The sequence below is a fragment of the Arvicanthis niloticus genome, chromosome 10 (assembly GCF_011762505.2).
Source record: "Arvicanthis niloticus isolate mArvNil1 chromosome 10, mArvNil1.pat.X, whole genome shotgun sequence".
NCBI lineage: Eukaryota > Metazoa > Chordata > Mammalia > Rodentia > Muridae > Arvicanthis > Arvicanthis niloticus.
The window spans coordinates 17,640,576-17,664,212 of record NC_047667.1 but is presented as its reverse complement, the minus strand read 5'-3'; the positions used below and the strand labels follow the sequence as shown (position 1 = coordinate 17,664,212).

At 38.9% G+C, this 23,637-nt stretch overlaps 1 protein-coding gene across 1 annotated transcript in view; it reads left to right on the top strand.

Moving 5' to 3' along the window:
- Dars1 (aspartyl-tRNA synthetase 1) overlaps positions 1 to 17,968 on the top strand; it is a 51,943-nt gene extending 33,975 nt beyond the window's left edge. Inside the window, exons 8-16 of the mRNA XM_034513037.2 lie at positions 5,076 to 5,187; positions 6,804 to 6,938; positions 8,822 to 8,969; positions 10,271 to 10,417; positions 12,397 to 12,439; positions 13,183 to 13,263; positions 15,204 to 15,315; positions 15,469 to 15,540; positions 17,362 to 17,968. Of these exons, the coding sequence (XP_034368928.1) occupies positions 5,076 to 5,187; positions 6,804 to 6,938; positions 8,822 to 8,969; positions 10,271 to 10,417; positions 12,397 to 12,439; positions 13,183 to 13,263; positions 15,204 to 15,315; positions 15,469 to 15,540; positions 17,362 to 17,453 (942 nt within the window). The 3' untranslated portion in view covers positions 17,454 to 17,968. The remainder of the gene's footprint in view (positions 1 to 5,075; positions 5,188 to 6,803; positions 6,939 to 8,821; positions 8,970 to 10,270; positions 10,418 to 12,396; positions 12,440 to 13,182; positions 13,264 to 15,203; positions 15,316 to 15,468; positions 15,541 to 17,361) is intronic.
- Positions 17,969 to 23,637: the final 5,669 nt, after the last annotated feature.

Sequence of the window (23,637 nt, the reverse complement as noted above, 5' to 3'; positions counted from 1 at the left end):
TTTATGTATATGAGTACATTGTAGCTATCCTCAGACACACTGGAAGAGGGTATCAGATCCCATTATAGATGGTTGTGAGCCACCATATGGTTGCTGGGGAATTGAACTCAGGACCTCTGGAAGAGTAGTCAGTGGTCTTAACTGCTGAGCCATCTCTCCAGCCCTATACATCCCTTTCTAAGAGTGTCATTAACAAAACTGTAAAATCCTAAAACACTTACACAACAATTAGACAGTTTGTAATAAAGGTCTGTCTGTCTTTTTCAAGTAGAGAATAAAAAAATCTGTATTTCAAAAGAATTATTCCACCCTTTTAATACAAAAGATTTTCTTGGCAGTATAGTTTGCATACCAGCATATTGGAATTTATGACATTTCAATTTTGCAATATTTTTCTAAAACTGGAAATATACAGCGGTTTCTGGGTGTTAAACAGATGCATACTTTCTATTTTAATAGTTAATGTGATTTAAGTTGTGAATTAAATTCATATGTTCATAGATGCTATTGCTAAGGATACACCATTTAAGGTGTCATTTAAAGGGAAATAATGGTAATATAAGTGAGTGAAACCCACCATGACAGAAGTGAGTGGAGGCAGAAACAAGCTGAAGCAATGCCGCTCTACAGGAGCAGCACAGAGAACATTGGGAGTGCTGTAAGAACCAAAGGTGGGTGGTTGCCATGGTCTGTTGCATTTTAAACAACTCAGGGAGTGTCCTGGATCTGTGGTAACTGCTGGTCTGAATTAATGTTGTAGGGATGCCTGAGCCTGCTGTGTTGCAAACCCACCCATTCTCAGTCTGCAGTACCTTTATCATATGCTATAGTGCCTGCATGCTAGAGAGTCTTGGCTGGGATTCAGCTTGAGCTCTGCTGAAGTCCTTAGTATGCTAATATAATTGCAGTTTGCAGTGATTCCAGGTTGGTTTTTTTGTTTTTATGGTTTTTTTTTAATCACAGAGGTTACTTGATTATAAATTCTACATCAACCTGATTTTTAAAAAAAAATAGCTCATTTGGAAGGAAAAAATGGTATAATTTTAGAAATAGCTTTCTGTCCAGTTTTCTATGACAGAATAAATGTCTTTTTCTTTTCTTTTTTTTTTTTCCGAGACAGGGTTTTTCTGTGTAGCCCTGGCTGTCCTGGAACTCACTCTGTAGACCAGGCTGGCCTCGAACTCAGAAATCCACCTGCCTCTGCCTCCCAAGTGCTGGGATTAAAAGTGTGCGCCACCACTGCCCGGCATGAATGTCTTTTGTATGTAGTGCTTGGAACTGGAAATATTTTGAAGTCTTTTCAGATTTAGGAGTATGTGCATGTACATATTGAGATATTCTGGAGATGGGACTGTGAAATTCAATTACAATCTGTATGTATACATAGTCTGAGGCTAATTTATATGTAATATTTTAAATTAATTTTCTGCATAAAACATAGTCTTGAAGTGTGGCTTTTTCTGCGTGTGTTGTCATATCAATGTTCAAAAAGTTTCATATTGTAGAGCATTTCAGATTTGCAACTGAGGAAATTCATCAGATCTCTCCTTCTCCTCAGTCCAGCTTCAAAAGAGTCTATAAACTAGCTTCATAAACCATTAGCTGGAAAGAAGCAAAAGCTATAGTGGGTTCAATTGAGGTAGCAGTTGAGGTTTTTTGTTTCGGTTTTTTAAGCCACAAGCTGAAAATAATTTATTGTGAGAATGGTGAAACATAGTACCACTAACAGTTTCATTGGAAACTTGGGTTTGTGTGTTTTGTTTTTAAATCTTCCTCTCAACACTTCAGATTCTTCCCATTAACATGCCCCTCTTGCCCTCTAAAAGATGAAAAGACACAATGATTTCTTTCTTTTTCCTCCTCCTCTTCTTCCTCGCCCCCCTCCCCTCTTCTCTTTTGGTTTCTTAAGACAGGATCTTCCTTTGTACCCCTGGCTGTTCTAGAACTCACTCTGTAAAACAGGCTGTCCTGAAACTCACATAGATCTGACTGCCTTTCTGTGCCTTCAAAGAGCTGGGATTAAGAGCGTGTACCACACACATCACCACTATCACCACCACTGCCTGGTACAGTGTTGTTTTTTAATAACATGACCTCAGAGAAACTAGTTCGCTAAGTAGAGTCTTGGTTTTGGGGGTTTTCCCCCCTTTATTTTTACCTTGTTTGATAACTGCTGGGTTATCTCCAGTCCCTAAAATTAGTCTCTGTTTTAAAAGAGTTGATTCTCTTAAACTGTTAAAAGAGTTTGATTCTCTTTAAATAATACTATTCTGACTAGAATGATGGTTTGGCCAAAAGACAGAAAACTCCCTTGACTTTGCTTAGATTTTACTAACTCCACGTTGTCCTCTAATGTCTTAAGGGTGCTTTGTGAATAAGACAGAGCAGACACTGAACATGATTCAGCACTAGACTCAAACCTTCCTCAGGCTTTTTGCTTTGGTCTGATGAGCACAATCCTCTGAGGGTAGTTTTTTCCTCTAGGCAAGTTTCCATACAGAGATACTCAAGCTTCTTAGTGATGACTTTTTATGTCTTGAGTACAAAGATAACTGACGTGCAGTCAGAAGTAGCAAGTATAGTTCTCTTTGTAAGAATTCTTGTCAGCATTACAAATAATCAAAATAATTAAGGATTTGCTTTGAAACTTTCTTTCTTACTGCTTTTAAAAAACACCGTATTTTCAAAATAGAAGTTCTGATTAACTCTTTTTACCAACCTTATTCTTCATTGTGGCAGTCCTCCTACCTCAGCCTGAGAACTGGTATGCACAAGTGCACACTGCTAAAATCATCACAAGCCATTTATAAGGTAGAACCTGCTGGAGAATATCCTCTATCATACAGGAGCTAAGTAGAAAGTGGGACATACTGGAACCATCATCGGAATAACTGTGTTCACAGTTTCTTGGTTTTTGCGGTTTTCTTTGTTTTTTTGTTTGTTTGTTTGTTTGTTTGTTTTTGTGGGGCGGGGTGGTGGTGGTTTGGTTTTCTTGTGTTAGAGATTAAACCCAGGGTCTTATGCATGCTGGGCAAGAACTCCACTGCTGAGCTACTCCTGCTTTCTTCCTTTTAGTTTTCTTCTGTAATACAAATTGAGCACAGGATTTTGAATATGTTAGCATGCTAGACAAATGATATAGCCTTGAGCTATAGCCCCAGTTCCTTTTTAATAAAATAGGTACCAAGTGCCTTGAGGAACCTAATGGGGCAGGGAGGTGTTTATTCTTATATAACACGGTCCATTTTCCACACACATTGACAGATTTATTGATATGATACAATCAGGAAACAAAAATAGTGGTTTAGTATATGGTATATTTACTTTTTGTTTCTTGAGCTTGTTTTAAAATTTTCTTTTTAAAAATACTAGGTTTAGTTATGCTTGCTAAGAGAAATAAATAGCTATGAAGTGTACCAGTGTTTTTTACAGACTATATTTCACTAAAATATACTCTGTGTCTCCTATGTGTAGCAATATAATGACATACCTCTTTGATGGATAGGTTACTAGGTTTTGAAAACAGAAGGGTACACAATTTGTGGTGATTGGGTGAACTGGTGTTTCTCTAAGTCACTTGATGGGAAAAAATAAATGAATGAATAAGTAAATAAACAAGTAAATAGAGTCACACATCCTCTCCAGTTTAAATGTAAATGTCTTCAAAGTGAATAATTAAACAGGTTATGGAGGTTTTTAGAATATTTATTGTTTTGTAAGAAATCATTGATTTGTATCTTTGAATTTGAATTATAAAGTAACATTGCTTAAATGTGCCCTATTTTGAGACGGCAAGATGGCTCAAGGTATAAAGGCACTTGCAACTAAGCCTGATATTCCATACCAAGTTCCCGTGTGGTAGAAAAAGAAAGCCAACTTCTGTAAGTTATTCTTTGACCTTGCAGATACATAGACACAGAATAAAATATAAAAAATAAGCCCCCCAATCAGATGGTGGTGGTAGCACAAGTCTTTAATACCAGCACTCAAGAGGCAAAGGATCTCTGTGAGTTCAAAGCCAGCTAGTCTACAGAGCAAGTTCCAGGATGGCCAGGACTACACAGAGAAACCCTGTCTTGAAAAACAAACATACAAATAAGCAAAAATAAGCCCAGGTCTTCTCTTTTCCTATAAAGGGATGAAAAGAGGAGACCTGGTCTTTAGTGTCTGCAGCAGAGTGCTGTGTGTGTCTAAGCAGGAGTGAGCTGTGGCTGGCCATGGAACAATTCATTGAAATGCCTCCATACCAACTCAGTGACCACCTTGGTGTGGCTTGAGTGCAGTGTGGCTTGAGTGCAAGCATTTTACCAAACACCTACCTGGTTATAACATTTTTTTTCTTTAATGTTAGGCAAGACTTAATGCTAAGAAGCCACTTCTTTTGACTGGAGCACAGATAATTAATAGAGAGCTCTGGCCACTGTCAATCCTGATTGAGACTGAAAGTAAACAAAGGAAGCCAGAGTAATTGAGAAGGTAAAGAGGAAAAATAGAAAAGAGAAAAGGTGACAATAGCAAGCTCTTAAAGGGCTGCTGCTCATTGCTTTATGTGGCACTGTAGGCCAAAGTTGTAAGCTGCTTCTGCCTTTTGTATATTCATTTTCTTAGTTTAATGCAACAAATGCATGGCTATCTACAGTTAACATATAATTTGTTATGATTAAGATGAACATTTGTGTTGTCTTCAGTAATTTGTTGCTCCGTGCTCTTACTTAGGAGAGTATTTGCATGCTATGTAAATATTGATACATCTCATTTAATGGATTGCCTCTAAAAACAGTCCCCAAGAGGATCAACAGGCAAGGTGTTTCATCAATAGTTGAATATTTTTCTCAAATGGAATTCTTACAAATTAGACCATCTGCTCAGGAAGCGTTGCTAGTCAGAATGGCTCAGTGGTCATATGTTTTCATTAGATAGCAATGTGTCTCATCACCTTCTGGCTTGGGTTGTTGTGTGTTCCATCTTCTCCAGTACTGTTGGACTTAAAAATTGTTGTGAACAGGAACAGTTTGACTTGCTCTTGGTGAGTGCTTGGTGTGCCAGGTTGAGTAGATTTTGATGCTCTCTTACAGACGTCAACTAGTCAGGCCATCTTCCGTCTTCAGTCCGGCATCTGCCATCTCTTTCGAGAAACTTTAACTAACAAAGGTTTTGTGGAAATCCAAACTCCTAAAATTATTTCAGGTATGTTTCATAATGTTTCCTAAAATTAAAAAACAATTAATTGCTCTTCCTAGGCATTGCTTGTGTTAATTTTTAACTGAATAATCCCAAGAGTCCCTTAATGTTTAGTTAGTTCCATTTCAAGGTCAGTAATACCACACTCTACAGTGTTCCATATTCTTCCTTCAAGAGTCATTTTGTGGTAATTATGAGGAAATAAAACAGTAGCCAACACAGCATAATTCCTACTAGACCATAGATATTTTTATTATGTAAATTCCTTTATGTCAAAATTGTACTACAATTTGGTTTTATATAAAATGCATTATAAAAATCACTAAATACCTGTTAATGTTATTCTTGCATGAGAATCTTGTCATGATCATTTACCCTTTTAGAAGTGCTGACGTAACAGTTAAAAGATACATTACAAATAGCATTCTAGCTGGTCTGGTGGCAAAACACATTTCATCCCAATATTCTGGAGCCAGAGGCAGGTAGGTCTTTGTGAGTTCCAGGTTAACCAGAGCCACATAATGAGAGCTTTTCTCCAAAGGAGGAAAAAATCATTTCAGGGCCAGTGTGTGATGGTTCAATGAGTAAAGAGGCTTGCCACTGCCACCAGGCCTCACAGTGTGAGTTCAGTCCCCAGGACACATAGTGCAAGGAGAAGAGGAGGGAACCAACTTTCATAAGCTGTCCTCTGGCCCCACAGGCAAGCATATACACTAAGTCAATAAATAATTTTAAAGACTATCATTCATGAGGCTGGAGAGACGTTAGTGGTTAAGAGCACTTGTTCCTCTTCAGAGGACCCAGGTTCAGTTCCCAGTATGGACACAGTAGCTCAGAACCATCTGTATGTAACTCCAGTTTCAGGAAATCCAATGCCTTCTTCTGACCTCCTCTGCTACAAGGTATTCATATGATATACATATATTTCATAAAAGCAAGAATAGCAGTTAATTATAGATTTAAAAAATTAAATATTGTATTTTGTTACAGTTAGAAAAATAATTAAAATGCCAGACAAATGTGGTGGCATACACCTTTAATCCCCCCTCTCAGGGAGGCAAAGGCAGGTGGACCTCTGAGTTCAAGGCCATCCTGGTCTACAGAGTAAGTGTCAAGACAGCCAGGGAAATGCAGAGAACCCCTTTCTCAAAAAGGAAATTGTTTAGTAGCTGTTAGAAAAATAATTAAGACTTACTTGATGAGATCCTGTCTCAGATAAAAAGATGGAAGGGAATAAGAATATCTTTTTTCCTTCTATTTATTCATTTAGGTTTTTATAGCCTTAAAGTAATAGATATAAAATCAATTCAGGAAAGGGAACATTTATCTGTAATTCTCGATTTTCTAGGTTTTCCTTTTTCTCTAAGTGAACTACTTTTTCTTTTAATTAAGAATTTACATGGCTGGGCAGTGGTGGCGCACACCTTTAGTCCCAGCACTTGGGAGGTGGAGGCAGGTGGATTTCTGAGTTCAAGGCCAGCCTGGTCTACAGATTGAGTTCCAGGACAGCCAAGGCTATACAGAGAAACCCTGTCTCAAAAAAACAAAAACAAACAAAAAAAAAAGAATTTACATGACTTAACATACAGTTGATTATGATAATGCAAATATTTGTATTTCAGCTGCCAGTGAAGGAGGAGCCAATGTTTTTACTGTGTCCTATTTTAAAAATAATGCTTACCTTGCTCAGTCTCCACAACTATATAAGCAAATGTGCATTTGTGCTGATTTTGAGAAGGTTTTCTGCATTGGGCCAGGTAAGATATTGTCATTTATGTGTTTATTAATTGTGTGATTATGTGAAGTTAAATAATTATATTAAGTCCATTAACTTTAGAGTAGTTATTAATTTAGATACTTTGAAAGCGTAAATCCTTTTACATGCTGACTATACAAACACTAGAACTAAGAGCAGGGGATGTGGCTGGCTCAGTGGTAGAACATTTGTTAGTATGTGTAGGAAGGACTCTTCATTCAGTTTCACAAAAAATAAAAGGAAAAAAACATTGAACTGAACTTCACGATAGAAATGAAAATGTGCGCGCATGTGTCAATGACAATGCCTCATCTTAAAAGTTCATGCTTTAGGGACCAGCCATGCATGCTTGGTGATATATACCTTTAATTCCAGAACTCAGGCAGATTAATCTCAGTGAGTTCTCCTACAAGTGCTGGGAATCAAACCTAGGTCCTCTGGAAGAAAAGCCAGTGCTCTGAACTGTTGAGCCATAGCCAACAACCAACTAGGATTCCAGTTACAGGGGATTTGATGCCTGCGTCTCGCCTTTGTGGGCACTGTGCAGGCATAATGCACAGCCACATAATATGCGACTTTTGATAGTTGAACAAAGCTTAAACTTTTGCTAATAGAGAAATTGGGACAAAGATTAAATGTTTAATTTTATGAAATTATTAAGCAGTTATTTGCCAGACATTTACTGCATGTATATTCTTATGCTGGGTGCCATGTTTGTAGAAGAATCAGCAGCACTCGTGTAATGCAGTTGGGGATCTTGGTAAAATGCAGGTAAAACCTGAGACTGGGCTGACAAATGCCCAGATGACTGCTGCTGCTCCTAGTTTATAAACCTTGCTTGCCTTGAGTAAAAAGATAATATGTTATACCCACTTCTGGTACGAATATGCCATAGATAAGTAACAGGGAATAAGCAAAGGAATTGGAAAATAATCGCATGATTATATATCCAAAAGACATCACCTTTAAGTCATGTGGTGGCTCATGCCTATAACTCTGCACTCAGGAGGCTGAGGCAGGAGGATCATTTTGAGTTCCAGATACCTAGGGCTGATGAGTTGAGACCCTGTCTCAAGAGAAATAGAAGAATCAAAATGTGCTGTAAAATTAGCAGTGAGTGTAGAAATATTGTTTGCTGGAGTCTCCGTGAAAGAAAATTCAAACTACAGTGGGCTTTAGGATGTAGTAGAATATATAAAAACTGAGATGTTCTAGTCAGAGGGACCAGGATGGGTAAAAAGTACAGAGTACCAGAGAAAACAGAAATAAGAGTGGTTAGAAAGTAGAAGGATAGGTTAAGATTAAATTACAAAGTATAAAGGTTTCAGACTTTTGTCATTTCATGTCTTGTTCTAGTAATCTTTTGGGAGTCCTTGTGAGTGTCCAAGCAGGGCTGTGTTACAGGAATCTTGTTGATGCAGTCGGGTAAATGATGAGCCAAGCTGGTCAGAAGGACTGCAGTGAGACGCAGAGCACAGGAGCTGGGCTGGGAGGTGCTGGAAAGTGTATAACGTTACTTCCTTTATGCGGTTTCATTTTGCTCGAGCCATATCTTAATAAAATGGAAACAAACTCACTATACTGGTCATAATTGAGTCTAGCTTTAATTATTGAGGAGGTGCCTCATGATCTTGCATTCCCTGGGGGTTCTCAAGAGCCTCTTATTAATTTGCATTTAGTTCTGCTTTTCTCTAGGACTTGGGAGTCTGTAATGAACTTGCTGTCTAGAAGAATGCTGGAACAGATGGCTTATCAGTGCTCCATCTCACTCTGTGGGGTGGGAAAACAGTATCACTTGGGCACTAGCAAGTGAAATCTGCATTTAAGTCCTCACTTACCCAAGACTTAAAATATTGTGCTGTTTTTCTTTGGTTAACTTAACAGTGTTCAGAGCCGAAGACTCCAATACCCATAGACATCTGACTGAATTTGTTGGTTTGGATATTGAAATGGCCTTTAATTATCATTACCATGAAGTTGTAGAAGAGATTGCTGACACTTTGGTGCAAATATTCAAAGGACTTCAAGAAAGGTTAAAATTATTTAATATCCTGAAATGGCCTTAATTTCAAAACAATTGGCAGTTTTTTGTTTTGTTTCTTTGGTTTGAGGAGGGATCATAGGCGCAACTATTTGAAAAGCAGCCTTCTATTAAGTTTATAGCTCATTTGGAAGCTGTTAGTCTTTCCTTTGTAATTTGGACTGTCAGGCTTGTGATGTATCCCACTCGTGTTTATGATGCAGGACAGTATGCAGGTGGAACCTGTCAACTGTTGGGGTGGGCCCGGCGGAGTCTCAGAGAGTAGAGGCAAACAGTCAAAGCAGCAGTCATTTCCAAGTCAGTGACTGTGCCAGGTGTGACACACACCTGGAATCCCATATGGGAGTAAAGACTGTTTTTGCTTTTTATTATGCATATGGGGGGGTATGTGTATATGTTGTGAGTACAGTGTCCTCAGAGTCTAGAAGGTGTCAGTTTCTCTGACACTACAGTTACAGGTGGCTACAAGCCTCCTGGTGTGGGTACTAGGAACTGCACTCGGGTCCTCTTCAAGAGAAGAATGCTTTTAACCACTGAGGCATCTCTCCAGCCTGTGCTTTAAAACATGTTTAATTAGTATTGCCAGTCTAAAGCTAATTCTTGTTATGCCCGTTTCCTTCCCCATTTGAAGCAAGTTTCCTGTCATTTCATCCATAAATATTTTAGCAAAAAAAAAAAAATGCTTTTCTACATCTTATTAAAATATCTGTGAGCTAGGTATGGTGGCTTACACCTTTAAATCACATTTGAGAGAGTGGCGTAGCAGACCACAAGCGTGAGGCTAATCAGGGTCTCAGAAAAAAGACAGCCTTCACAACAGGAATGCAGGTCTCTGCAGTTACCTTTGTTTTTCTTGTCCTACTATGTGCAGGGTAGGCATTGGACCTTAGGGATATCACAATTGGAAGGAAGTAGTGTTCTTTGAATAACTTAGAACGCATGGCAGGAATGGTAGAACAAGGCAGGCCTGCATTAGTGTTCTCATGGATAAGAAGTGTTTAAGGATTAGAAAGTCGGGTTTTTTAATGCTTCACAAAATGGATATTCTGTGTTTCTAACAGTGTTAACTGGTAGTTATTGTAAATAAAAATTTTAATCCTTTAATGCTACTGTAACTTTTTTTAAAAAAGCATGAAACTGAGATGTTTTAAGTACGTTAATTCTAAACAATTTGATAATGCTTTTCTTAGTTGTCACTGGTTCAAAGACTGATACTGTATATGATGTATTGCGCCCTCTTGTGGAAGAAACATTTAACTAACATTTTATTAACTAAAGCATTGAACGCACAGGTTTCAGACTGAAATTCAAACAGTGAGTAAACAGTTCCCATGTGAGCCATTCAAATTTCTGGAGCCAACTTTAAGACTGGAGTATTGTGAGGCTTTGGCGATGCTTAGAGAAGCAGGAGTGGAAATGGACGATGAGGAAGATCTAAGGTTGGTCTCTGATACTTTATTTCACCTAGCTGATAACTCTTGGTAACATTGACATTTTGCATAATACTTTTTTACATAATAAAAATTAAAATGTTACATTTAATACTGTTTGCCTATGCTTCAATAATTTTGTCTATAACTTTTCAGATTTTTTTCCCTATTTATAACCCTTTGACAAATGTAGGAAGACAAACCTGGTGGCATAGACCAGTAATCCCATGTACTCAGGAGTCAAGAGGTTTACTAATTCAGAGTTTGCCTGGACCACAGAACAAGATGTGCGCCAGCCTGACCACCTTAGACCTTGCCTCAAAATGAATGAAAAGGAGATCTGGGATGGTGGCTCAGTGGATAAGAATACTTGCCGTTCTTGCAGACCACATGCAGGCAAAGAGGCACACACAACAAATAAATACATCATAGAGAGAGATAGGTAGATGGTGTATGTTATATATAACATAGATAATACATAAATTATATAGTACATATATAAGGGGGTAGAGGACTGGAGCTCATCAGTTAAGAGCTCCTGCTGCTCTTCAGAGGATCCAGGTTTGGTTCCCAGTACAGATGGCTTACAACTATCTGTAGTTCCTCTTCTAGGGCATCCATGGCCTTACAGGACACCAGGTATTCATGTAGTACACATATGTACATACAGGCAAAACAGTCATACACACAAAATAAAAGTAAATGAATCTTCAAAAGATATTTTATGGCCAGGCATGGTGGCGTACACCTTTAATCCCAGCACTCGGGGCAGGGGCTTGGTCTGTATAATGAGATCCAGGACAGCCAAGGTTATGAAAAGAGACCCTGTCTCAAAAAAACAAAATTATCTCACACACATACACAGAGGCAGGGGGAGGGAAGGGCCATAGAGGGCTTAAAGCCTAACTTACCTTATGAAGGACTTCAGTAGAACAAGAAAGAATGTGGGAGAATTTTTCCTGTTTTTGTTTGCCTGTCCTGGAATTCACTACTAAGGCTGGCCTTGAACTTAGAAATCCACTTGCCTCTGCCTCCCAAGTGCTGGGATTAAAGATGTGCACCACCATTTATAATGTTACTTCACTTTAAAAATCACCATGATAAAAAGATAGAGAACATTCTAAATCACCTCATACAGGACCGGGCATAAAATACTAATGTCTATAGGTTATCAATAATTCCATGTTTTGTTACCTAAACGTAATTCATATTCCTGATTATTTAGGAATAAACTGCATAGTAAAAATAGAAAGAAAATTGCTGTCGATATACATTTTATTCAGAGATTCCTGGTCAAAATAGTTAAATTATCATGACCAATCGTACATAAGAGATATGTGGAAGCAGAAGGTGGTTGCTTTTAATATTTTTATTCAAAAAATATACTTGACTCTAAGCCCATATTTACTTGTTTATTTAAAGACTTCGGTATACTGGTTGTCATATTACAAACCTTTGTGGAGTAATAGGAAAGGACTATTTAATGGCAAGACCTTCTAATGCTAACCCACTAGATTTTATTTTACATAATTAGAAAGTGTTTGCCTCCTGTTTCTGGATCAGCAGAATCCTAAAGTCGGCCTGGTTTTAAGTATTGGAGCAGTGTGTATGTATGTGCACCAAGTAGCTGGGGGAGGTGCACTTGTAGGTGGCTTCCTGAAATGCTTGTTTAAAAAAAAAAAAGAAGGGTACACAGCTGACAGTGTATTCATTATCCTTTGAGAACCTCAAATAGAAAGGTGCCTTTCTATTGTAAAAAGTATTGTAAGTAGTGACTCAGTGGGCCCTAGAGAGAGAGCTCAGTGCTTAAGCGCTCTGACTGCCCATTCGGAAACAGACGGTGGGTTTAGTTCTCTGCACTCAGATCAGGCTGCTTCACAACTGCCCGTGTAACTCAGCTCAAGAGGATCCAACACACTTAGACAGATCTTAAAATTAAGAGACTTTCTGTTTCACCCTCGAATACTACTTTCATGTTTCTTTTTCAGTACACCAAATGAAAAACTGTTGGGTCGTTTGGTGAAGGAAAAGGTAGGATTCATACATGTGTTGGATTTTTCTTTAATCTGAAATGTTGCTTAGGAAAAGGAATGTATTTTGCCATCTCCCTGCAGCGCTGTGTCTCCAGAGTTAGTAAAGAGAACTATACTTTTGTTCTTAAACAACCATTTTGTTCTTAGACCAACCATTTGAATTCATTGTGTGACATTTGTACAGCCATACTGAAGTGTCTCTAAAGGACATCAGATTAGTGGTGAAGGGTCTCTGAGCTATAAAGGTCTAACCTGTGCACTCTTTTATTTTCTAAAACTAAAAGGAGAGAAAAGCTTATCTCCATTGTATTTTTTTAAAGGACAATAATTTAATGAAATGTAGAAAGTCCTTGAGCTCCTCCTGCTGGTTGCACTTGAAATAGTTAAGCTTTCCACAAAGCCCTATAGTGTTAGGACCCGCCTGAGCATGCTGTCTCAGCACTCCAGCACTCTCACCTTCTCTCACAGCCCCAGCTTTAACAAAGGATATGGCGCCAGGAAGAGCTGGGATGCAGTTGCTTTTAACTAAGCCTATGAGGTAGTAAAAAATGTCAAATGCTTTGACAATACTTATTTCAGTTGTTTCCACTTGAAAAACATTGCCCAATTTTCTTTACATATATATCTAAACAGAAAACTAAATTATTAGGAAAATAATCAGAGGTTTTATGTTAATATACTGATTAATATTACAAAATATCCACAAAATACAGATCTAACACAGTTTCTTTCTTTTAATAGTATGATACAGACTTTTATGTTCTTGATAAATATCCATTGGCTGTAAGACCTTTCTATACCATGCCTGATCCAAAAAATCCTGTAAGTAATTTGATCTTAAATCATCTATTTGTGGGGAAGAAAGAACTCTGTAATAACCAAATTTGAATGTTGTAACAAATTAATTGTGATAACCTAAATTAATATCCTAGGTCGTTTTTTTCTAAGGATTTATTGGGATGGGGCTATAAATGCTAAACAGTACTAGATACTCGGAATTCAGTGAGAGTCTCATTCCTTACTAAACAGTACTAGATACTCAGACTTCAGTGAGAGTCTCATTCCTTACTAAACAGTACTAGATACTCGGAATTCAGTGAGAGTCTCATTCCTTACTAAACAGTACTAGATACTCGGAATTCAGCGAGTCTCATTCCTTACTAAACAGTACTAGATACTCGGAATTCAGCGAGTCTCATTCCTTACTAAACAGTACTAGATACTCGGAATTCAGCGAGAGTCTCATTCCTTACTAAACAGTACTAGATACTCGGAATTCAGTGAGAGTCTCATTCCTTACTAAACAGTACTAGATACTCGGAATTCAGCGAGTCTCATTCCTTACTAAACAGTACTAGATACTCGGAATTCAGCGAGTCTCATTCCTTACTAAACAGTACTAGATACTCGGAATTCAGTGAGAGTCTCATTCCTTACTAAACAGTACTAGATACTCGGAATTCAGCGAGTCTCATTCCTTACTAAACAGTACTAGATACTCGGACTTCAGTGAGAGTCTCATTCCTTACTAAACAGTACTAGATACTCGGAATTCAGCGAGTCTCATTCCTTACTAAACAGTACTAGATACTCAGACTTCAGTGAGAGTCTCATTCCTTACTAAACAGTACTAGATACTCGGACTTCAGTGAGAGTCTCATTCCTTACTAAACAGTACTAGATACTCAGACTTCAGTGAGAGTCTCATTCCTTACTAAACAGTACTAGATACTCGGAATTCAGCGAGTCTCATTCCTTACTAAACAGTACTAGATACTCGGACTTCAGTGAGAGTCTCATTCTTTACTTTGAACTGGGAATTCACATCTCTAAATTTAATACTAAGGTGGTAAGTTGTGAGGTGGGTTTTTTTTTAATATAATTTATTTAATTTTATATGCATTTGTGTGAGGGAGTCAGATCCCCTTACAGACAGTTGTAAGCTTCCATGTAGGTGCTGGGAATAGAACCCGGGTCCTCTGAAGAACAGCCAGTGCTCTTAACCATTGAGCCATTTCTCCAGCCTATAAATTATTCATTTGATAGATTTGAAGAAAATCAAAGTTTATATTATATTTAGGAGTTAATACTCCAGATGTCTTAGAGCTTTTTGCTTTATAGTGGTTCCCAGCCCTTAGTATTCATGAACCATCTGCAGGGCTTGGGGTTTGTTTTGTTTTATTTTTACACTTTTGTTTAATACAAGGTCTTACCATCTATCACTAAATTGTCCTGGAACTTGCTATGTAGGCTAGGTTGGCCTGGAACTCAGATCTGACTGCCTCTGCCTCCCAAGTGTACATCAGCAGCACCAGACAGGAGGGCTTTTTGACATAGAGTTGGCTGCACGCTAACCTTAGCATTTCTAATCATTGGTCGGGCAGCGATTAGAGGTTAGCATTTATAACGAATTCCAGGTAATACTGAAGTGATGTGGGAATCAGAGTCATTGTTTATTGGAAGGTTAAAACTGATATTATCAAATACCTGATAGGCAACAGGTTACGCATAGGTTAATTCACTTTCAATTTAATTTTTCTTAAGTGAGCTTTATTAAATCGACTAAATATCTATTAGTAATTTGCAATCAAAACAGACCAAAATTTGTATTTTTTTTTTTTAATTTTTTCAGGCAATAAAGTGAAATAAAACCCACCACTGCTTTCAATTAACTCGGTCATCATTTCTCCCCACATATTTATCCTGAGACAGATGTGATAACACAGTAGAATGGTGGTGGCTCATTCATTTTTCTTCTGCAGAAACAGTCCAACTCTTACGATATGTTCATGAGAGGAGAAGAAATACTGTCTGGAGCACAAAGAATACATGATCCTCAGTTGCTTACAGAGAGAGCTTTACACCATGGAATTGGTAAGTAATTTAAAATATTTTGACAGTGTATATTATAAAAATAACACATTGTGAACATTTTAAAGATGTCTCATAGTAAGTTTCCCCATCTTCATTTTAGTAATAGCTTCTTTTTTTACTCCAAGATGATAAGTTATATGTTTTCTTTTTTAGATTTGGAGAAAATCAAAGCTTACATTGATTCCTTCCGCTTTGGAGCCCCTCCTCATGCTGGTGGTGGCATTGGTAATACTGCTATTACTTATAAATAATTACGTAAACTCAAGTGAAAAACAAATTTAAAGACTATAAAAGGAGCCTGGAAAGATGGCTCAGTGGTTACAAGCACTTGCTGCTCTTGCAGAGTACCTGGGTTCAGTTTCCAACACCTACATAACAATACAACCATTTATAATTCCAGTTTTAGGGGACCTAATGCCACCTTCTGGCCTCAGCAGGCTTCTGACATATGTAGCACTGCACATAAACTCATGTATTTACACACATATATGTACATTTAAAAATAATTTTTAAAGGTCATAGAGCAATGTTTTTTTTCCCCCAGTGATTAGAACAGGATTGATAGTTACATGTTAAGAATAAAGTTAAATCCTTACCTAACCCCATATAAAAATAATAACCCAAAATGGATCCAACACCTCAATGAGAAACCTAACACTTAGAAGAAAAAAAAGCAAAAGCATCAGAACACTGGATTTGGCCATGGTTTCTTAGATACAGTACCTATGGCACACACAGCACGGTAATTAATAGCCAAATTGAACTTAGAAAGAATTTTAAACTTTGTGTATCAAAAAGTAGTTATCTGCCTAGCGTGTACAAAGCTATGTTTGACTCCCGTTACTTGAAATGGGTGAAAGGCAATTGGAGTATATAGCTTGTCTGTGTAGTCCCTAGATTTGATTCTCAGCACCAATTTTGAGGGTAGGGGGCAAGCTGGAAAGAAAATAAAGGGGGCTTGAGAGATGGCTGAGGTTGAGTGTACTTGTTGATCTTTCAGACAACTGGAGTTGAATTCCTAGCACTCACACCAGAAAGCTCACAATCACCTAAAACCTCAGATCCAAGAGACCAGATGCCTCCTGAACACATCTGCACACATACGGATGTGTAGTTATGTAAATAAATAATTTTCTCAAGTTAAAATATGAGTAAAAGACAGCTACATAATGGGAACAAATACTTGCAGTTCATATATTTGATAAGAGATAAATATCCACAATAAATAAAAAGTTCCAAATGGTCAAGAGACCTGAACAGGAATTTCTCCAAGAGGCCACAGATGGTTGGTGAGCGCCTGAGCAGCTCTGCAGCACCAGTCCTTCCTCTGTGAGGTGCACCTGCACATGACAACAAGATAAAGATTCATCCACCATAGGATCCAACAATCTGCCTCTGTGTATATGCTCTAAAGAAAGAATTGCCATATGACCAAAGTCTAAATCTGTGTATGTGCCCAAAAGAATTAGAATGGCACATCAAAGAAATACTTACGTATACAACTTCATAGTGGTATTTTTGACAGTGGCTGAGACATGGATATAGCCAAGCATCCATCATGAGTAGATGGGCCAGCAAAATGTGGTACTGATTAAGGATCCTCTATCTGACATGTTCATATTTCAAATTTCTTGACGTTTGGAATAAATTCATAGACTTTACCATTGAGAATCCTTGAGTGTTGCCTGATGCTCCCAAAATTCCAGATTTTAGAACATTTTGGGCTTCTGAAATAAGATGTTCAACACACACACACGATTCTTAAAAAGAAAGAAATCGTGATGTGTACTTGAGCATAAATGAGCTGTGCAGCTAGTATATGAATCACTGAGCACAGGAGCAAGTTCTCCATGATTCCACTTTGCTGTTATGTTAGAGGTGTTAGGTTTAGAACCAGAGAATAGTCTGTGTCTGGGGGAGGAGGAAAAAGACTATTTAATAGGTAGAGTTTCACTTTATAAAATAGTATGTTCTACCAGAAAGCTACTGGACTGGTAAATTGACAGGTTTTCAAAAGGGGATTAACTGTTATTTTCTTGTCCACAGGGTTGGAAAGGGTGACGATGCTGTTTTTAGGATTGCATAATGTACGTCAGACCTCAATGTTTCCTCGTGACCCCAAACGACTCACACCTTAAAGCCACACTTTTTATTCTCTCCAGTAATCTGCTATTGATTAGGTTATACCTGAGGTATTTAAGATAGGCAGTAGATTAATATCTTACTAAAGTGCCACAATTATTTTTTAAGTAGCTCAGTACAGATTATTTAAGCAAAAATGTTTTAGAACTTGAGATATGCTTAAATAGGAAATACTTGAACATTTTAATGAGAAATTTCTATGGTTGAAATTCAGTCTATCACTATAGGAAATGGTAAGGAAAATTTAAACAGGTTAAGATTATATAATTGTTTTTCTATATTGTGATAGCCAATGTACTAATATCCTAAATTTTCAATGTTTGAACTTTTAACTCTTGACACTGCGAAACAGAATTGGAGAAAGTACAATTTTAACATATATAAAATTGATACGTCGTAAAAGTTGCTTTGAGAAATCATGTGAAGCATCTGAAAACACTGGCTAGAAACAGTAACAGTGAAACATTGTTATCCATTCTGAGGCTGAAATTCAATAAATACTTAAAGCTAATGGTAGTTTTGTGTGACTTGATAGAAATCTGATTTTATAACTGGTTATTGATGTATATACATTGGGAAAATAAAAAATAAACTGACCTTATATTAATATGAGACATGCAAAGTGATACAGAGCTGAGGGTGTATGACAGCATGTGCCTGTGACCCCAACACTAGGGTGTGCGCACAAGAGGGCCAACAGTTCAGGACTTGTGCTACATGAGATCCTGTCTCAAAAGAAAAGTAAGCACGTGTGAAAGTCTACAGAAACGTACACAACATGTAAATACCTTATATATTTTGTGCCATTGATCAAGAACCCACCAAAAGAAGCACTGTAAATTGGTTTATCATGGTCACTGCACACTGGACACAGCTGACTCAGAATGCCTAGGTGGTGGGGTGGAGGCTGTGGTGCTACTGGGGCAATGTGCTTCAATAGTGCAGATCAGGGCGGGAGAGCCAGGAGTGGAGGAGACCTCAGGCAGCTGTGAGTCCAAGAGAACAGACTCTTGGAAAATAGCTTCAGTGAGACAGGTTGTTTGGGGAGAAGTGGGCCGGGAAGGTGGACAACAGCTACTTAAACTTTTGCAGGGTAGGTAGGGGCTTTCTGGGTGATTATGAGTCATTGGCTAAGGCCGGGATGCTGGGGATACCTCATTTGTATAAGGAATTACAGGCCTAGGCCAGATGGGAACTGATCCTACTCCTGCTAGTCTCAGGAAAATTTCCAGGGTTTGACATACCTCAATCCCACCCTTGCTCCAGGGGAGCTTCCTGGTCCCACCCTGTGGGTCAACATGAGCTGTACTCACCATATCTGTGCTAGTTGTCTAACTTCAGTGACTTGTCTGCCAACAGCAGGAGTTTATGCTGTACTCCACTATAGCGCCATCCCTAGAGACAGAACATCCATCTTGTAGAAGCTTAGTGATGCCAGGCATAACCACCAGGAGAGGGGTAGCAACGTACCTTAGCCTACACAAAACACAGTTACATTTTCTCTTCTGCCTGTAAAGCTTGTTCTAGGTACCTAGAACTATCCTACAACTGATAAAACGTAATGTGCCAACATGGAGCCCTATGCTACAGTTTAGGCTGGGTCCCACTTTACCACAAAGCAAAGACAATATCTTGGAATGTATGGATCAGGAGCTGATTTAGTTAAAAACACCTGTATGTGCTTTCTGAAGGTTAATCATAGGGGAATCCAAAGCTTTAGGCCCTCCTAACCAACCATGCTTTTCATTCCTTCATCTCCACTGTTTCAGGGACCTCTGCTGAGAGACCCTGTAGAGGGGGGAAACAGGAATCTGTGTGTGTGCATATAAATGCACAGGTGTGTGTGCATGTGTTCATGTGGCTGCATAAGTGTATATAGGTGTGTATGCACATATGTATTGGTGCTTAGAGGCTAAAGACAACTTTTGTTGCTTATTTTGAGACAGGGTCTCTCACTGAAGGTTGCAAAAATGACTAACCACTGAGAACCAGAGATCTGCCTATTTTTGCTTCCCTGGTTCTGGGATTATAGGCACATACCATCATATCCAGCTTTTTTAAAAAATGGGTTCTCAAGTTCAATGTCAGATCTTTACACTAGAGCAAGCACTTGACCAGCTGAGCCATGTATGCAGCTCAGAATAGAGATTCTTGAAGACACCTTGCCCACTGTGACTCGGTACTCAGAGCTCTTCAGCCTTATTTCTCATCTCTATGGGGCCAAGAAACTGCCAGAGCATTTTGCCAAAGATGGCCATGTCCGCTGGTCCGCCTCACTCCTCCGCACTGCTATTTCATGGAGAGAGTGAAACAGCACTTCCTCTGCCTTTTGCTTGACTTTTTTTTTTTTTCTTTTTTGGCTTTGACTTTTGCTCTTAACATTGCAATAATACAGCTTTTTAATAGTACAACTTTTGAAGGCTTGATCAGAGTACCACCTTGAAGATAATTGTACACCAAATACCCAAGTAGGCAACTTAGAATAACCACCATTAAGTAGACTGCAGGGGTCCAGGACACACAAGCGGGAGGAGTAGCTCACTATCTCTTGTAGTGAGTAAGTTAGTTGAGAATTGTTTATCCTTCCTATTGCCAGAGTCTGTGGAACTAGATGTCTGTATTCCCAAAGAGTAACTCTTCAGTTAGGAGACAAAAGAAGAGCCTGGAAATGTGAAGGTGCTCTTGTGCTCTGCCATTTTAGGCCCCTCCTGCAGAAACCAGCAGTTAAAAGTTTACAACTACAACACAATTGGTAGGGTGTTCATATGACACCCTGGTTTTGATCTCCAGCACTGTATAAACCATGTATGGTGGTGTATGCCCATAACCTAACGTTTAGAGATAAGTCTTCAGCTACAAAGGGCGTTTCAGGTCAGCTTGAACTACAAGAGACTATCTCATAGTCTTATTGTCTCATTAGTCATTTTAAACATTTTTAATATTTAAACTTAAAAAATTCACTACATGAATGGCCTTTACAAGAATATACGTTGCCATTTAAAATAATGCAGAAAGGGGCTGGAAAGATTGCTCAGTTCGAGAGTATGTACTACTCTTACACAGGACCAGAATTTGATTTCCAGCACTCATGTCTGGCAGCTTAAAATTACCTGTAATTCCAGGTACAGGGCACCTGAGCTCCCTGGGCACCTGCATTCAAGTGCACATACCCCAACATGGCCACACATACATACAAATAATGAAAACTAAGCTGCTTTTTTTTTTTTTTTTTTAAACACTGGAGAGGGACATCATGAAAGGCCAAACACATAGTGGAGATGGTGTCTATTTAAATTACTCTTACGGACATTTATACTCATAGATCAATGCCTTACTCAGCCAACATCAGAGAAGTGTCCTCTTGCAGTAGGTAGAATGTGCAGAGTGAGATTTTGGAACATTCAGTACTAAATGGATTGTCTGCATCAAGCCCCTCCCTTCAGGGTTCAGGAGACTGTGTGGAAGAAGAGGCCAAAGGACTGTAAGAGCCAGAGGGGATGGATGACATCAAGGAATTGTTGTCTCTCAGATCCAACAGGATTGATGCACTTTAGGATGCATGTGACAGCATGCATAGGGTCTACACAGGTTCAAGCCAACAGAGTCCCGGTGCTTGCAGGGGAAATTGATACGAGCTCCCATCCCTAACCAGGAAGCTGTCTCCAATTGACATCCACTTGCAAAGAAAAATTAGATTTTTACATTTTTTGGATCCTGTGAGAGTCCTCAGGGAAGAGAGACTTCCAGGTTAGTTTTACTTTGATTTCTCCAAGTTCTGTGTCTAAAGTGTGTGGTGTCTTCAGCAATAGGGTTTTACCTTCAATGTCTGGGAGGCAACCAAGGACAACTATATTTTGAGGGCAGTCTTTTGGACTTCTTGGCCAACAACTTGAAGAGAAGATTTTTATGCTTAGGACTGGAGTTTGTATTAGTTTCTGTCTCTTGAAGGGAGTGTTATCACTGCAATTGGAATAACTTCATAAAATGTATCTTCACATGTATACATGTTATAATTTTTCAGTCACCCTTATGCTCTAGTCTTCCTCCCTCTCCCCCTCCTCTGCCTTGCCTTGCCTCTCTCTCCCAGAGTAAAAGCCCCGCCCCACAGGGGCTGTCTCCAATTGTCTTTCCTTGCATAGCATTTGTGATCTGCTGTCCTTTCTATAACACTATGGTTCTGCAACCTCCATAGTTCTTTTTACTTTCCTGATTCCTGCTGTTACTTCTAATTATATACACACATCTGAGGATTCAGAACTAGTATTCACAAACTAGACCAGTCGCTCTGGAGTTGGCTTATCTGACTCAGAAAATCATTTTTTCTTTTTCTTTCTTAATTTATTTCTCCCTCCCTCCCTCCCTTCCTTCCTTCATTTATTAATTATTTAAGCAGGGTCTCACTTTGTAGCACTAGCTGGACTGGAACTTTATCAAAAGGGGAAAAAAACATAACAAAGCACACAACACACACACACACTGTGATAGCTAATCTTATTTGTCAACTTTACTTCAAGAATCAACTAAAACCCAAGCATCTGGGCACACTCGTGAAGGACTTTCTTGATTGAATCCTGTGAAATAAGAAGACTCACCCTAAATCTGGATCTTTTATGATCAGAAGACCCACCATAAAAGCCCCGGAGTGGTGTTGCACTCCTTTGATCCCAGCACTTGGAAGGCAGGGGCAGGTGGATCTCTTGAGTTCAAGGCCAGCCTGGTCTACAAATTAGGTTCCAGGAAGCCAAGGTTACTACACATAGAAACACTATCTTTAAAAAATAAAAAAATTAACCCTAAATGTGGGCCACACCTTCTGGTGACAGTGTACCTAAAATGACACAGAAGGAAGCCTTTTATGGTTTTGCTTCCTTGCCCTCACTCTCACTGGCAAGCTCATCTATCCTGCTGCTGAGGCAGCAATTAATGGTATTAGAACCTGTTTCTTCCGGACTCTAACATTTAATAAAGACCTGCTGAGACATCCAGCCCTGTGGACTGAACATGGACTGAACAACTATCAGATTCTTGGCCTTTCTGTTGGAAGACAGCCACTGCTGAACTAGCTAGACAACAGCTGTGTATGCTAAACTTTATAAATCTTGTGTGTGTGTGTGTGTCGGTTTTGTTCCTCTAGAGAACCCCAGGATACTCAGACGGTGAAGGCTACATTTGGAGTCTTCGACATCTTTGAGTAAGATAATACCTTCAATTGCAGATCTCTATAGTATATCCCTTAATCGTATTAAAATATTAATTTGATCTACTCTGCCTGGTATTAAATTTTTAACATCCTGTAAGCCTCAAAAGAGTGACTTATTTATTCTGGTCCAGTTTTGCTGTGTCCTGGAGGCCCAGGATATAGAAGTTTGGTGGTGAAACAAGTTATCAGCACCAAGTATCAAAGCCGAGGAAGGACTGGAAATGGAGTCATTTACTAGCAAGGTAGCCCTGCTCCACACTCAGGAAGCTCTAGGTTCAGTCCCAGTACAAGAACCCAGACCAGAATTCAAGGCCAGCCTGGGCTATGTGAGACCCTCTCGCGGTTTAAAAAAAAAAAAAGTCAAATGTTTTGCAGATTTAACAATGTCAGAATTTATCTAACTTGTTTTTTAAGTGTATGTGTATGCACACATGTATGTGGTTGCTGGTGTTCACAGAAGTCAGCAGAGGGTATCAAATTCCCTGAAGCTGGAGTTAGAGGTGGTGGGTCCTCTACAGAATGAGTTACTACTCTCTAACCCATCCCTCCAGTTCTCCGAGACCTGACTCTTAAGGGGCTGTCTCCTGTGGTTTGCTTACACCTTAAATAGACAATTCACAGTAGGTTTAACTGAATGACTTTTCCCTTTTACAGGGTCTTATTCTTTTCTCCCAATACCAGGGAAACAATCTAAAAAACATAAAAATAGGAGAAAAGTTTTAAGGGTATTCCTTTGGGGTTCCTTCCACTCTGAAGTTATTTTCTCATTTAATAAATCTACATAAATTCAGGGGTGAAAGGGAGAGAGGGAGGGAGGAAGAGGGACAAAAAGAAAGGAAAAAGAAGGAAAGAGAGGAAAACGAAGGGGGAGCGAGAGAGGGAGGGAGGGAGGCACGGAGGGAGAGAGAGAAATGAAAAACCCATCACCTCTTAGCTTCTCAAGCCAAAACAACCTGAGACCTGAGAGTGGGTGCGACTAC